At 36.0% G+C, this 17,200-nt stretch overlaps 2 protein-coding genes across 2 annotated transcripts; one reads left to right on the top strand and one right to left on the bottom strand.

The window, feature by feature from the left end:
• The first annotated feature begins 8,521 nt into the window (after nucleotides 1-8,521).
• On the top strand, nucleotides 8,522-12,369 carry LOC112016087 (beta-carotene isomerase D27, chloroplastic). The gene is made up of 8 exons (XM_024048594.2): nucleotides 8,522-8,767; nucleotides 8,884-8,982; nucleotides 10,135-10,239; nucleotides 10,704-10,803; nucleotides 10,934-11,025; nucleotides 11,133-11,213; nucleotides 11,384-11,452; nucleotides 11,890-12,369. The coding sequence occupies exons 1-8, from the start codon at nucleotides 8,570-8,572 to the stop codon at nucleotides 12,025-12,027; spliced, it is 882 nt and encodes a 293-aa protein (XP_023904362.2). The 5' UTR covers nucleotides 8,522-8,569; the 3' UTR covers nucleotides 12,028-12,369.
• A 286-nt stretch (nucleotides 12,370-12,655) lies between these two features.
• Nucleotides 12,656-16,913, bottom strand: LOC112016088 (DEAD-box ATP-dependent RNA helicase 24). Its single transcript, XM_024048595.2, has 5 exons — nucleotides 15,925-16,913; nucleotides 14,256-15,484; nucleotides 13,828-13,867; nucleotides 13,094-13,505; nucleotides 12,656-12,982 (listed from the first exon to the last, which is right to left on the bottom strand). Exons 1-5 carry the CDS (start codon nucleotides 16,550-16,552, stop codon nucleotides 12,931-12,933), a joined length of 2,361 nt encoding a protein of 786 aa, XP_023904363.2. The 5' UTR covers nucleotides 16,553-16,913; the 3' UTR covers nucleotides 12,656-12,930.
• Nucleotides 16,914-17,200: the final 287 nt, after the last annotated feature.

The following is a 17,200-nucleotide window of genomic DNA, read 5'->3' as shown; positions in this document are numbered from 1 at the left end:
TTGTTATATGTTGTGGTTAATTTTCTAATTTTTTACATTTTTCTTCAAATTTTTTAAATTAAAATAAATTCAATTAATGATTCAAAAATATTTTCTAGATTTTTTTTTTTAAAAGATTTTTAACAAAAGTTGACGGAAATACCTTAATTGAATAAATTTTAAACTTAGAAGACTTAAATGAATGAAACCAAACTATAAGGACTGAAATGAACTCTAAAGAAATTTAGGTCGTGTTTGGCAATATGTAAAATATTTTCCGAGTGTAAAATATTTTCAAGTGTAAATATTTTACGTAAAGGAAACTATTTTTAATTGTTTGTTTGTGTTGTGAAAAATTCTCCAAAAAATTATTTTCTATGTTTGGTTTTGCATGTAAAAACCTATTTTCATAAGCCCAGGCACCACAGTTACCACCATAAACCTAACCACCACTGGCCACTATGAACCCAACCACCACCAGCCACCATCAACCACTACATAACCAAATAACTTGAAAAAATCATAATCAACAACCCCACCACTAATCCACCAATGAAACCCATAACAAACCCATCATGTAACCTGAAAAAAACCCGCCCCAACCACCAATCCACCACCCCCAATTAACCACCATCAACGCTAGAACTCACCCCCAACTCATCATATTTGCGAAACCCACAAATCACCCCAACCATCGATCCTACAAAAAATAAATATTATTTTATAATTTAAAAAAAAAAAAAAAAAGCTAAACAAAAAAATTCATAGAGGGCAGGGAGATTGTTAGGTGGTGACAACGTGGGTGGGCAGCGAGTTGTAGATCGGTGACATGTAGTTCAAGATTTGGCCTTGGTTGGTCAGAGGGAAAGAAAGGAACGAGAAGAGAGAGAGAGAAGCCAAGAGAAGGAAGATAAGGAGGCGGATGGAGCTTGCACGGCAATCCGATTCTTCTGGTGCTCTCTCTCTCTCTCTCTCTCTCTCTCTCTCTCTCTCTCTCTCTCTCTCTCTCTCTCTCTCTCTCTCTCTCTCTCGTGTGTGTTAGAAAACCATTTGAAGGTAAATGGGATGTGTAAATAATTTACAAGTCAAGGGGCCTTATTATTTTCAGTTTGACTGTATTTTACATGTGCACCCAAATACACATCAGGGTGTAAAATATTTCCCCAAATCCATTTTCACTAGAAACAAACACAACGATAGAAAGTGAGTTTTGCATTTTAACCTTTTTTTTTAAAGAAAATTGCATAAACCCCGTGGGTTTTAGGACTTTCTTAAACATAACCCAACTCCTACTTGGATTTTAAATTTTTAAATCCTTTATTTATTTTTTTTTTTGAGAGAAAATTTTATTAATTTATCATACATTAAAACAATCAAGTGATGTAAAACCTCTCTGACATCCAAGGAGGAAAACAACAATGTAAGCATAAAAACCACTGTTGAGGTCCAAAATATCATAAGCATTGCGTCAAGGCCCAAAACATTGCAAAATTAAAGTTTAGAACCCATTCGGGGCTTCAAAGAAGGGACAAGGCCCAAATCCGCCAATTAAAGTCCACTTAAGATAAGTAGGAGGGGTCCAAACCCATGAATGGGCAAGCTTTGGGCCTTAGAAAATAGAGAAGAAAAAAAAAAAAAAAAAAAAAGGAAGCTTAACCTAGCCCTTGTGAGAAAACTTGCTGGGGAGCCTATAAAGGGACTGGACCAGGATGCCTTGGGACTCCCAAAAGCCCAGGATCCTCGAGATATGCAGAAAGAAGTTAGTTAGGATTGGAATACCTTAAGGGAGCATGCTCATGGACACAAAGAACGAAGTTGGATATGTCCCATCAGCCGCCCATGGTTCAGAAAAGGACTGATGGCTTAGGAATCAGAACTTCAAAAGAGGAAGCCTAGTACCTCGGGCAATGCAGGAAGGTTGACCATGAAGGAAAGTGGTTAGGGATCTTTCAACTTGACAAAGAGGAATCTGCCCATTTAGAGAAAATGACAAAACGTGAAGTGGCCAAAAAGGTAGGTCTGAAAAGTAGCATCTAAGTTTTGGAAAAAGGAGATTGAAAGTCAGCCCTAGGACCTCCCAAAAGAGGAAGGTCAATTGGGAACTTATGGAGGGCGGGAAATCTCAAAAGTGGAAAATAATGAGAAAATAAGGAAGGAACTAGCCACCAATGTTGCTGACACAACATTAGTTCTGGTACCTAGGGCAGCAAATGGAGGGAATTAGTGGTACACCAAAAACCTTAGGAATGCACTATAAAAAGGGATGGAGCCAACAACAAAAATCATTCAACAATAGTGAATCAGAGCACAAAGACCATCTAAAAAACTCCTTTAAATCTCAGAAAAATAGAAAAATGTGAAAACACTGTGAGCAAGGTTGTCAAAATCAGGATCCTACGTAGGATTGTTGAAGGTAGGTGGGATCGTAGATCGTAGAATCAGATCGTGAATCGTAAAATCCTACATATTTTCAGATTTAAAGCAAAAAACACATTGATAATGACTTTGTATGTTGAATAATCATGTTAATTATAAATTCATCCATAAAAAAACTAAAATTTCCATCATATGATGTAATTTGCATGTCATTTATCGCTAAGTCTATATTAACGAAACAAATATATTTAAGTTTTTGACCCAATGTATCTAAAAAGTTTAATAAATGTTTAATTAGCAACCAAATATCAAAATATTTATCAAAAAATATGGAAAATATTTTCCAAGTTCTAAGTTCCAAGTTTGAAATCCAAAATAAGTTAGCAAATGGAAAATAGCTAACTACAATATGAAATCCAAAAGTAAAATAAATATTAAGGTGAAATGAACATTTAATTATTCTCATTCTAAGGTTATTATAACCACCGTTCTAAATTCTTAATCATCATGATCAATTTCATCATCTATGTAGACATTATATATTTGTATACTAGAGCTGCACAAGGCAACAAGATACAATTTCACACTCAAGTATTCAAGTTATATCATTCAGCAATAGTTAAAGAGCATGCTTAAAAAAATCAATCAATCAATATACAAATACAAGCATAACTGATAAAATTATATATAAAAGAATATTGTAGTAATATTAGAACACACATTATTATATTGATCAAAAAAATTTAACAACATTTAGCTTAAAAGGCAGTAAAGCCAATATCAGATTTTTCATTTAGAAATGATGAAGCATTCATTCATGTTGATTACAAGTGAACTAGAAACTAGAAAACATTTGTTTAGATTAATATAATTTTATAAAAATAAAATAAAAAGCCATACCATCATAACATGAAGGGAAAAAAAAAATCCCTTAAAGTTTCATCCAAACAAAAAAATTTATCCCATAAAAAATTTAAAAAAAAAAAAAAAAAAACTAAAATTTTTCATTTTTGATAGGATCCCATACGATTCTTCGTATGATCCTACAATTTTTATGATCCTAATGTGATTCTAAACATTTTGGTAAGGTGGGAACGTAAAATCGTGCGATCCTACAATCCAGATCGCGATTTTGACAACCATGACTGTGAGGGATCCTAAGACAGGCACTAGAGGATGCACTTTGATTCAAAATGATTCAAACCTCACAAGTCTTAGAAGCCTAGAAAAGAGCAATTTAAGTCTGTGACTTTTGAACTTATTTGGACCTTGTGACATTTCCCAGTGAAGAAAAGACCAGATGTACTGAAACTTAATACAACGAAATATCATTCTATTTTTTGAGGATCTCTAACGTTTTATTTACCTTTTTACTATTCCTTTATTGTTCCTTATTGTACAATACGTATATATTTTGTATGTATGGATGTGTATGTGTTGTAGGACCCATGTTTTGTGTGCAACTTGGTTCGTAATCAGGCCAACACAGCTGCAGTGAACCAAGCCCAATCCATCAAACAACAAGTATTAGGCCCAAGATCCTTGTTTCTACTTGGGTCTGGGTACTGTTCAAAATAAAAACCAATAACCACTTTTTTGAAAAAGGATGTGTGACAAGCAATTTATAAAATATCCCACCTATATCATTTTGTTTAGGTTAATTGTCTACTACCTTAACCTCAAATGGTGTAACTATCTCAAGTGAATAATCGTCACTAAAATAGTTTTCGTATCCATTACAACAGGACCAAACATCAATGAAACAACACAATCATTAATAAAAGTCATCCACTAAAGTCCACAAGGGTCGAAAAAAGGATTTAAGGACCACCAATGAAGCCTCAAGAGACTAGAGGCAATGAGTCGTATGCGGATGATTTTACACAAGAATAGGTGTGCATATGAACTCAACGTGTTAAATGTTCGCATATTGTGCACGTGATGCCTTAACAAACTCTCATCTAATCCTGCTACATGTGACTTGCACATGGTCATACTCACCTCCTATTAACAAAATGAGAAATGAGTCTAACACAAAAGATAAAATCATATCAAATTTGAGGATAAATTTTTTATTTCTCAAACAAAGTTAACCAATTAAATTCATGTTTTTCATATCTTATTTAACATGTTAAATTATTATATTATAAATACATTTTTTTATTAAAATAAATTTACATAATATTATTCTTTTTAGTTTTATTATAGATGTTTTCTCATAGAAATTAATATTTTCCCTTTTTTACCTATGAAAATCAATATAATCTATTCCATTAAATGAGTGAAAATAATGTTAGTGTTAAAAAATAATGCAATACATTGACCGAAAAACTTGGATTTTTTTTTTTGCAATTTAACACCAAAATGCTAACAATTTTGTTGGTTAGCATTGTTTCCAAAATATTTATGAAACTAGTATCTCGAGTCTCTTAGACTCAAGTTCACTGTAGCAACTCGAGTCTTAGAAACTCGAGTTCCATGTGCTAAAGCTGGCGTGGAATAAAAATACATGTGGAACTCGAGTATTAGAGACTCAAGTTTCACAAAACAAAACCAAAAGGAAAAAAAAAAATCAAAAACCTTACGGACAATTTCTTCTTCTCTTCTCTCTCTCTATTAATTTATGTTCTTTGCCTCTGAACCTCTCTTCTTCTCTCTAGTAGATCAAGCCCAAATCAGGCCTCCAAGACCAAAGCTCACCACTGAGGTTCTCTCTCAATCTCGTTGCCTATCTTTCTTGGTTAAAACCCCAGATCAAAGCCCTCCTCTCTCTCTTTGTAGGTTTTGATCGAGATGAGTTTGTTGGGTCTGGGTTTGCATTTTATGATCAGGATGAGGAGGTGGTGTTTCTGTTGGGTTTGGTGTTGCAGGTTTCGATCCATGCGTTTGTTGGGTTTGTGTTTGGTTTTACTGGTGAGATGTTTATGTGAGGACTTGTCAAGCAAACAAAACTTGGAAGGATTTGAAATTGAGAGCTGGAAGGATGCTATACAAACCTGTGAGAAATTGCAGGTGAGACCTGAAGCTGTGAGTGTGAGGAGCAAAAGGTGTTTGTGGAATATTTCTTTTGGTTTTGTTTGAGGAACTTAAGTTCCACGTGGATAATTTTCCACATCAGTTCTGCCAACACATGGAACTCGAGTTTAAGAAACTTGAGATGCTAATTTCTTAAATAATTTAGAAAGATTGCTAACTAAGGAAATTGTTAAATGGTGTTATTTTGCCCCAAAAAAAAAATCCAAGAAATTTGTGGCCCAATAGCCTGGCTTGATCTCTCCAAGGTTTCTTCCCCAAAAAAAAAAAAAAAAAAAAAAACACTCTAAGCCTTCATTTGGAACGAGGGAATGGAATGGAATGGAAATGAATAAAAAGAATAATTTTAGAATATTCTTCCATTCCCTTATTTGGGAGTTTAAGTGGAAGGGAATGTAATAGGTAGGAGGGAACACTCATTCCTCTCTATTCCCTTAAAACCTCAAATTTCCATTCCTCTAAAATTTAGAGGAATGAGAGGAAATGAAATTAGATTTAATGAATTTTTTACTAAAACTCTGAAAATACCCCTATATATTCAATCTTTTATTTTAAAATAGGGGTTTAATAGTAATATTGTCATAAAATAGAGGTCTATGTTACTCCCAAATAAGATTATTTACATTCTAATCATTTTCATTCATTTCCATTCCTTTCATTTAAAACATCCAATCAAGGTTACTTAATTCAATTCCATTCCATTCCATTCTTTTTCATTCATTTCCCTTACTTAAATACATTCCATTTCATTCCATTCCCTTATGAACTCCTAAACGAAACCTAAGATGGGAGATTCTTACATAGATTATTGTTGAGGACCAAAATTTGACAAGAAAGCCCATTTCATGAAAAGTAAAGTAAGACCACGGGCCTTGACAAAAGAAAGCCCAACTCGTGAAGTTAAGAAGGACCATGAAGGCCCAAAGGCCCAAAAGAAGGAAAAAGAAAGAAAAAAGTAAAAAAAGAAGAGGACCCAAACTTGGGCCATGAGCGGGATCCCCGTCCTCCAAGAAGTAGATCCTTTGAGGGAAAGCCTAGGAGATCCTAAGTAGTATGTGGACGACTAAGAAGATCCTAAGAATGATGTGAGCAACCAAGAAGATAGAGCAAACCACTCACAAGTATCTTGAAAGAAGGAAAGATTTTTTAGATGTCTTATCAAAATCAAGAGGCAGAGAGAAGTGAAAGGAACGAGTGGTATCCTCAGGTTTAGTACCTAACGTAGAAAACAAGGGATCTTGGTCAACGTAGAGGACATGCAACAAAGGAGAGGATGGTCAAAGGCTTTCCAAGCTCACCCATTGCAAGGAGGAATTTATGTCATTTTTGGAAAAAGGCCAAACTAGGAAGAGTCAACATCAAGGCCCTAGGACCTTGATGTGACCTTGATGTGTCCTTTTAAAGCCTTGAGAAGAGGACCTTGATTGACACATGGGAAAGCCAAGATGTATGTTCAGATTCCCAGCAAAGTCATTAAAAATCCAACAAATCCAAGTATCATCTTTGTAACCCATGGTCCAAGCCCATGGGATCCCGAGTTGGTAGTAAAGGAGAAGCAGTTTGGTCAGTAGGGGAGTGATTTCTAGTGAAAACAGGATCTTGAAGTTTTCCCTTGGTTAATGTATTTTCTTGGAATGCATGAACCAATGGAAATCTCAGTTCCTCCATGTGCATGACATCTCCCCACAATTTCCTCTTAATTGTCATTTTCGATCAAAGCTATCACCCATTGTATTGAATATCCCACCTACTCCTTTGACTTTCCAAGAAGGCATCTTCCATTTGTAGCTAAAGCCAAATACTCATTTTGAGTTATAATTGCCAAATTAAGCTAAACCTCTGTCCAGTGCACTCTTTTAGGTTCCTGTCAGAGGACATGATTTTACCCAACAGACCAAGGACGTCCTCGCTTGGGGTACCAGACCATGTCCATTATAAAAAGAACACCAAAGCATAACAAAGGGTCAGTTTCGGAGAAAAATGGGAGAGTTCTAGAGATTCAAACTAATAATTCTGAGAATTCTAAGAGTTCCATAAGGGAAATGGGAGAAAGAAAGAATAAAATAAGAGAGCAAAGGAAGAGGACTTCATCCCATATCCTTGAAACGCTTCAAAATATCACATAGGCTCCAAAAAAAACATGTACAAAAAACATGCACACATCAGATATCACTCTCTCCCACAAAATCCTCCTTACCTGACTATCTTGGAAGGAAATGTCTAAGCAAAGCTACTTGGACTTAAGTTTCCCACAAGTCTTGTGTTAAAGCACTAAGTCAATGAGAATTGGGGTCAGGATCCTCATGGTTAACTCATTTTCATGAAGTTCATTCATATATATATAGATATATGTGTGTATGTGTGTGCGCGCGAGCGCGCACGTTTTAGAATGTATATCCTAACCTGAGGAACTAACAATTACCTAAGGATATTTGTATTGTGTAGTTCTTATGCAGGATCTACAAAGGTAAAGGGAAAGGAAAAAAATCCAATAAACAAGGAGGAAGATCCTATGGCCAGGGAACCAACATTTCGGGTTCCTAAATTAAAAGGCCGCATGGTTCAAGGAACCAATGTTTTGGGTTCTGTGGGTTAAAGACCGAGTACCTCTAGGAATTACAACATTACGCTCGGGGAATCATGAACCCACATCCTGGGAACCTCTGGTGGAGGTATCACCACAACATCTTTCCCACATCCTGGGAAATGCTAGTGGAGGAACCACTGCAACATATTTCTCATATCTTGGGAATTGCTGGTGAAGGAACCACTACAACATCTTTCCCAAGGAATCACCATAAAGGAATCAAGTGAAAGAACTTTTTTAAATGTTCACACAATAAAAGATAAGTATTAAATATTATATTTTATCTCCTTCTTATTGTGAATATTATGAATAATTCTTTTAAGAGTAAAAGATTATTTTAAGACATTAAAACACTTACAACGACATTTTATTGCTTACAAGGAAATTGCATTTTTGCCTTGAAGAACTCTCTGTGGCTTGCACACAAACCACTTCATATAACGGCCCCAATAGGCTGCGGAAAATCGGACCCAATCTAACCAACAGTCAATCACCTATCCTGAGAGGTCCAGATCCTTTGTCATCAATGGACCAGAGTACTATCTTATAAAAAAAAGAACCCAATATTATGTTTGATAGAATTCGTCATTATCTATGTCTCATTTTGGAGGCTGTGTCAGAGTAATAGCAAAAAGACAGCAGAGTGAAATGAAGCCACTGGCTTTGCCTCTGCCTCTTCGTCCCATCTCCATTTTCCCAAACCCATCAAACCCTCTCTTCTTCTATCAACCAAAACCTCCTCCCCAAACCCGTGTCTTTCGCGTCTTATGCTCTTCTCTCCAATCCAAACCAGTGAGTTTCTCTCAATCCACTCCCTCTCTCTCTCTCTCTCTCTCTCTCTCTCTCTCTACAACTCCTACAATATAGGTTCTACATGAGTATTCTAATCTATCTACTCCAATTTTCAGGTTAAAGTCGAAGATGCTGCTTCAAGTTCAAAGCCAGAATACAAGCCCGGATTCTTAGACCACTTGTTTCTCAATTTGTTCCGTAATAAATTAGTCCAGGTGGGTTTTCTTTATCTTTCTCAACCATGCCACATGCATATACTTATTTATTTTCTTCTATTCTATTTCTACATGCTCAATTCCAAACCAACATTATTCCCAAAAAAAAAAAAAAAAATTAAATCCTATGATTTTAAATTTAATATGTTGTTAGGGTCCGTTGAATACAGTGGAAAACTAAAAATTAAAAAAATTGTAGCAAAATAATTTTTAAATGTGTGTATAGTGGCGTGAGACCTATTTTAATGAAAAAATTGCTAAAAGTGAAATTTGTGGTCCATGAACAGTGCACAATATAAAAGTCAAATATTTCGGCTAAAAAAGTTGAAAAAAAAAAGAAAAAAAAAAAGGTGAAACGCAAAACGGCATCTGGGAAGCGCAAACGCACTTCCCAAACGCACCCTTAGTGTCTGTTGTTTATGTAGGGATTTGGGTTAGGACTTAGGATTTGTTAATGACTTAATTTTGGAGAATTCATGAAAAAGTTGTTTGTTAGTTTGGGAAATTTAATATTCATGAATATCAATGAATATCTAAGTTCCTATGAAACACAAGAATCCTGACTCCCCCTTTTTGGTAGAAAATGTCAATTCACATATCTTTTATGTGTGTGAGAATTACTAACCATACTTCTATTTAATCTTGATTCTCAAGTTAGCAAAAGAATATGTAGTGCGCGTTTGGCTCCAAATTAAAAAACTAGCTTATTTTACTATTCAACTTATTTTTGCTACTATTCAACTTATTTTTACTAGTATTCATAGGTCTCACTGCATTTTTTGATATTTTCATGGTTCTCACTGTACTGTTTTAGCTAACTTTTACTTTTATCTACAGTACTTTCAATAAAAAGTTTTCAATTTTAACAAAATAAGCGGACTCCAAATAGACCCGTAAAAGATTATCTTAAACAATTGAAAGTTATCTTTTTAAAGTTATTGTTTTCTATAATATGATATAAACTCAAATTTTAAATATCCAAAGAACTTAGAAATCAGCTCTCAGAAATTTTAATTCTTATGAGCTATGAACTAAACTCTTAGAAATTTATCACTCTCAAAATTTTTGATTCTTAGCAACTGGACATGGGGTTAGATGTGCTTTTAGTTGTGTTCTTTACTATATTATAGTTTTTAAGTGGTTAAAAACCAGGAGGTTGGATGGGATTCAGAGAAGCCAGGGTATGATGGACTAATTGAAGTCGCAAATCAACTTATGATGAAGGGCAGAACCAATTCTGATACCAGAGAAGCAACGGTAATTCTCATTGCTTACAAATTATTATAGTTCTTTTTTTGTTGTGCAACAATGAATTGAGAATCTGTGTTACCTAATAAGTTCTGCCTATTTGACTTGAATTAATGACTCCCGCCATATGAAAGTAATACTCTAGCCACTGAATTAAGTCGAACATTTCCCATCATAAAGAGAAAAGTGAGTCTATCAATTCCATGAATGATTAGTGTAACATTGCATATAATCAATAACATTCATATAATATCTGTAATTGCATGAATTAGCTTATTATTGTAAGCACTAAAAATCGTGCGAAAATCGTGCAAATGTACAGTTGCTATAAAACTTCAACTAAATAAATTGATGTATATATGTGTCTTTTAGTAGATATATGTAGGTGTATGTGCATTAAGGTTAGTGTTATAATGTGTAAGTAGAGGATAAAATGTAATCAATTCATTGCATGTGCCTTTTTTATATGCCAGGTACGAATATTAGTGTCGTTGTTTCCTCCATTTCTGTTGGAGCTTCATCGAATACTCATAACACCTATAGGAGGAGGAAAAGTAGCTGCAATGATGGTGGGTGAGTTACAATCCTTATGGGTATTTGTCTTTGAGAGCTTATTTACATTCCCTTTGTTCTTAATTAAACAACTACATGAGCTCAAAAGTATGGAAAAGCCTCAAGTCAAGTGTTTCTTTGTTCTTTAAAGCAAGGGTGACTGCACTCACTTGTCAATGGCTCATGGGCACCTGCACCGTTAATTCTGTTGATCTACCTGACGGAACCTCCTGCACAAGTGGGGTGATGCCTCAACCTTCCTATTCATTCTACCTCATACTTAATTGGCGATATATTCATGAACAACTAGTATACTAATCCTCCTAAAGGTGAGTTTGTCATTCATGTAGGTGTTTGTAGACAAATGCAAGTATTTAGAGGAAAGCAAATGTGTTGGGATCTGTATCAATACTTGTAAGCTTCCAACACAGGTGAGCCATTTTCAAATTATTTCTACAGCATCTTCTCCACCCCCCCCTCCCCCCCCCCCTTTTCAATTTGGGTAACCGTATGAGTTTTATAACAAGAATATTCTTGTGCACTTTGACTGCATCTATCAGGTTTGGTCGTTTCTAATCTCAAATTGTTTTTGTTGCTCTAGAATTTCTTCAAGGATTACATGGGAATTCCTTTACTAATGGAGCCAAACTTTAGTGATTATAGCTGTCAGGTAATCCTAATTTTATTTGTTTACCATTCAAACATCTTATGCGTTATGCCTCTTATCATAAAAGAGAGTACTGTGTATAGGCAGGATTGATTATTTTACTATTCAAACATTTTATGCCCTTAATCAGGTAATTCTATTTTTTTTTTGGTTTACTATTTAAACATCTTATACCCTTATTTAAAGACAAAAAGTACCAAATTCTTTTCCTGTTGCTCTTTTGTTTATATTCCAGTTTGGCTATGCAATCAATCCATTTTCCAAGGAGAATTGATGCCAAGTTTGCTTTTAAATCCTTGTTGACTCCAAATTCCCAGTTCTCACTTGTAATCTAGCTGAATATCAAGTAGCTAGATAAAGATTGTCACCCAAACTGTCATCTTTCTGCAAATGTACGACTTCCCTGACTTACTCGTTCTTTTGTGGGTCTAACATGGCAGTTTAAATTTGGGATTCTTCCTCCATTGGCTGAAGATGACATCGCCCTCAAGGAGCCTTGCTTGGAGATATGCCCAAATGCCACTCAACGAAGAGAGGTCACCAGATCCATGGATGTACCACAATGCCCAAAAGCCTAAATACGAACTAAGTTACACTCTCCAACTTCCACCACCATAGACATTAGTAGTTTTACTTTGGGGTGTAGTACAAAACACTTGAAGAATCTCAAACTGCTAATCATATCAAATTAGGATGTCATTTCCTTTCTCTATCTCTACAATCTGGCCAGGATATTATTACCACGAGATTAGCTAAAACAGATATTCGTATTTCCCAACCAACATGGTCTGCACATACTGCCACATGCAGAAGCAGCTGGTTTGGCAAAATGATTCTAATTTATCAATTTTTTGGTTGTTATCCCTCATATAACAATTTCACAGTGATATTGTTTTTTGCCAATTCCATTTGAATATAACAATTTTTTGCCAATTTCACAATGATATTATTTTTCTTCAGTGAAATTGACAATAAGATTGTAAATTTCATAAGGAAATTGCTTTTTTTTTTTTTTTAAATTAAAAATTTTATTTAGCGCAAAATTGACAATGGGATTGCATGAGCGGTACACACTACACAGTCAAATAATATCCAAAATAGTATTATTTAATTTATTTTGTCAAAACCCCATGCAAAAAGATAGGACCTATCAACTTTTTAGAAATATTACAAAATTTCTTTCCTACCTATTTGTGCACAACCAAATAGAGCTGTAAATTTCCCCTTAATTTATTTCCCTCATACCAAAAACATGGCTTAAGTAGCAAACAAAGAATGTTTTATATTGAACTGATATGGTGTGCACAAATTACTCATGAACTAATGGCTAGAATCATACAGAAGTAAGAACTAAAATAAGCGCACAAAAAATAACTTGCAATCATAAATAACAATACAGACTATCATTTCATGCTTATCCCCAAAAAAAAAAAAAAAAAAAAAGGTTCTCAAGTCATGTGAGATTCACTAAATTGTACAAATTACCGGTCCCAACCAGAGGGCCTCCGCCTTTCTCTAGGTTTATCTCTTGAACTGCAAAAGAAGCAACGAAAGAACATAAACAACAATAACATTCTAAAATTTATTTTAGATGAATACAATACCACTAGATAAAATGATGAAAGTCTAGCTTAGAAAAGTAACCTTTCTGGGTTCTTTTGAGTTGCATTCTGTGTGGAGATTTGACTGGTGGTGTTTACACCTGACATAGCAGGACAGAATGAAATGGCTGTCTGTGTTCTATATACATCTCCACCAATTGAACCACCAGACACAAAGCCTGGTAGTGCTGTTCTCTTGTTGGCATACGCACTTGAACTGTTACTCAAACCCTGATTCTGAGAGTTTGATGAAGCAGCAACAAATTTACTCTTAAACTGTGCCATCACTCCAGTTCTGAGTGAATTAACAGCAGCAGATCGACTTGGAACAGAGCTTGGCGAAGTATTATTGGATTCTGGATTATATCCAATGCCCAAACCAAAATCAACCCCACGAACACCTCGACCACTACCACCACCACCACCACCACCCCTCCCTTTGCCCTTCTTCCCTCCTGCACATTTTGCAAAGACATTACACATCAAGTAGAAAGCTAGCAAAAAAAAAATCTTAAGGGCTCTTTTATAAATCCAGCAATACCAAGCTCCTTATCTTGCAAAAAAATCTTAAGAACATGGCGGCAATAGGATCTAACATATATTTAACCATCTTTGTTTCTTCAACCAATCATAATGCTGATTGGAAGACAAAATCTAGTTTCATAACATTTTAGGTAAAGCCCATAGGCATTAGAATAATCACATGGGCACATGTTACAGCAAGATAGAAAACCTTTTGTTTTAGTAAGTACTTAAATGCACCCAAAAATAACATACCTCCTTTTCTTGCATCGCGTTTGGACCTGAATCTCCCATCCTAATGATTTGCAAAGTAAATGTCATTTAGTCATACAAAACACATAAGTCTGACCTAAAAACTTGTGCCAAATTTAAAGGTATCAAACAGAACAATGACAGAATTGAAAACGTTCCAAGCATGAGATGAGATACTGCCATCCAAAATAATAACCATGATTTGATTATAAACCAGAAATAGATTCGTTTGTATTAGTCATGTTTGGAATATAGCACCATCATGGTACTGTCACCTATTTGATAATATCGGAAAGATGAAAGGCGGTAATTCGGTCATGTGGAAGGGTAAGAAAGAGAGAGTGGTAGCATGATATAGAAAAGTGTAGTCACAGCTAAAAATGATAATACCAGTTCTTAAAACATAATACATCAATAAACAAAAGAGTTACCTTCATAGCAAGATCCATCAGTTCCATGGACACATTCTGACCAGCAGCAATCAAACTATTAACCAATTCACCAGCGAACCGCGCCTCTTTCTGAGTAATTAGGGTGTATGCAGTGCCATCTTTGTCACCAGCACGACCTGTTCTACCAATACGATGGACATGCATGTCCATGTCTCTAGCAATATCAAAGTTCACCACTGATTTAATTGACTTGATGTCAAGACCACGAGCCGCAACATCAGTTGCAATAAGAACATGGTAGACGCCAGATTTAAATTTTTGTAAAATTTCCATACGAGAAGCCTGATCCTTGTCACCGTGAAGAGCTGCAACTTTAAAAGCTTTCTGAACCAATTGTGATTCAATTTCATCCACTGTGGTTTTTTTTGAAGCAAACACTAAAACGTCTCCATTATCAATCATTCCAGGTAGCTGTTCAAGAAGCCAAGGCAACTTCTCTGCATCAGAAGGAATAACATGAACTACCTGAGTAATATCCTCATTGGCCATTCCCACCTCTCCCACTGTAACTCTTACAGGATCAGTGAGAATTTCCCTAGCTAACTTCTCAACTTTACGGGGCATTGTTGCAGAAAATAATAGGGTCTGGCGATCTGGCCTAATCTGACCAACAATAGACCTAATTTGAGGCTCAAATCCAAGGTCAAACATCCGGTCAGCCTCATCAAGAACCAAGTAAGTTGCTCTTAACATTGTCAGTGCCTTCATTTTTATCATGTCTATCAATCTCCCAGGTGTAGCAACCACTATCTCACAGCCAGCCTTGAGTTCTTTGAACTGTTCAAGTTTTGACATACCACCATAGACAGCAGAGACAAGTATCCCATGTGATTTCGAAAATTTCTTGGCCTCTAAGAATATTTGGTGTGCTAATTCTCTAGTAGGTGCACATATCACTCCTATGGGACCTTCTTCTTTCCCAATTTCAGGCTGATCCATAATATGAACAATCATGGGAAGCACAAACGCAGCAGTTTTACCAGAACCCGTCTTTGCTATACCAATGACATCTCTCCCAGAAAGCACGATTGGTAAAGCTTGGCACTGTATTGATGTAGGCTTCTCATACCCTTGTTTCTTAATAGCATTCATGAGTTGCACAGAAAAACCAGAGTCTTCAAATGCCTTAATTGGCCTTGGGACATCAAAACCCGATACACGAATAGCCAAGCTCTTCCTGTATTCTGCAACATCCTGCTCACTCATACCTAAAAAACCAAAACAAAATTACCAAACTATAGTGCTTTTCCTCCTCTTCTTCTTTCTCAATAAAATTATTTTTTTTTTTAAAAAAAGAGTTAAATTCACCTACAATTTTATTTCTAGAGTACAAATACAACAAATTCGTTCAATTGAGTAGAATTGCATTTCTCAAATTTATCTCTGAAATTCGATGCTATCTGCTATAAAATTTTATGTTCCAACTCTAAATTTCCCTATTTCAACTTATTTAGCCTTTCATTCATGTCAATTCAGACAGTGTTCAAGTTTTAGGCAATACTTACCAAATTCAATTACATTTCTCAAACTTATCCCTGCCATTCAATCCTAATTCCACTACTCAGCCTTTCAAATCAGGAAAAAAAAGAAAAAAGAAAAAAAATCCCTTGTAAAACCAAAAACAGTGAGTGTTGAGCTTTTCATTTACCCGAAATGGACTCCTTCTCCTCATAGAAATCCTTAGTAAATGGCTCGTAGTCGATCTCGCTGTGATCAAGAGGCAGAATCGGCTCGATCTTCTTCTTGTCTAGCACAATAGGGTTGTCATCAGAGTCATACTCAACCATACCGGCATCGATGGCCTTAGCAGCAGCATAAACCTCCTCGTCGGAGTTATACCCGGCGTGAAGAGCCTCGGAGGCGAGAGTTAACCCTAAGTCCTTCTTAGCCCTCAGGAAAGTCTCCATTGGATCATCTTCCTCGTCGTCCTTGTACCTCTCCGCCTTGTCTTTCGGCTTCGGAGGTGGCGCTGACCTCACCTCTTCCTGTATGCTCTCCATGAACGCGTCCAGAGGGTCAATTTCGTCGCCTTCGTTTCGATCATTGTTGTTGTCGTCGTCGTCGTCGTCGGTGTTGGTATTGGTTTGGTTTTCCTTGTTGTTGTTGTTGTTTTCGTCGTAATCGATGTTGTCGAGGTCGGTGTCTTCGTAGTTGTCGTGGCGGAAACGAGAGGAAGGAGGGACGTAGGGTCGCTGAGGTTGTTGGGAGGTTTCGAAATTGAAAGTGGGTTGCCGGTTTATGCCGAACCCTTCGAACCCGAACTTTCGCTTCGACATGACTATGTTGCTTCTGCTTCCTAGGGTTAGATTTGGTTTGTGTATGTTGAAGGGTTTTTAGGGTTTTAAGTTTAAGCTTTGGAGCTGGAAGGGGTAGAAGACTGGAATATTGGATTGGGATTTGGGATTAAGATTTGGGAGAGGTGAAGTGAAGGCACAAAGAGATGGGTTGGCGGTGGAGGGTCCGGATTGAGTCGGGTTTGGATCCGATGAGGATTTTTTGTTTGGGCCTTGCCTTTTGTAGAGCAAGCCTAGCCCGACATGTACAAATTAACTACGTTTGAGTTTTGAGTCTACGGAGATAGTCTAGCCAAATCGTCAGCTTGTCAATGAGCTAATGGACTTTTTAGCCAACTTGTCTCCCTAGCTTCAGAATTGAGATGGTAGAATATCCTTTTGGTTTAGCCCTTTTTATTCTGTTGCCCTTTATAGATGACAAACTATTATGGTAATTTGCTTATTATATACAACACTTTTAGGCCACTAGTGTGGGTTATTAAAACAACATTTTGTGTTGTTAAAAATATTACCAAACGCTCTAAACATTTTCTAACAACTTGTTTCCATTTAACAATTATTAAAATAATAGCCTTTTTCTAATAGTTGCATCAAATTTGTTTCCATTGAGTACAACTCCAACGGGTTATT

The sequence above is a fragment of the Quercus suber genome, unplaced genomic scaffold, assembly GCF_002906115.3.
Source record: "Quercus suber isolate HL8 unplaced genomic scaffold, Cork oak 2.0 scaffold_267, whole genome shotgun sequence".
Lineage (NCBI taxonomy): Eukaryota > Viridiplantae > Streptophyta > Magnoliopsida > Fagales > Fagaceae > Quercus > Quercus suber.
Note: the sequence above shows the minus strand (reverse complement) of the source record. Positions and strands in the feature narration are given on the sequence as shown.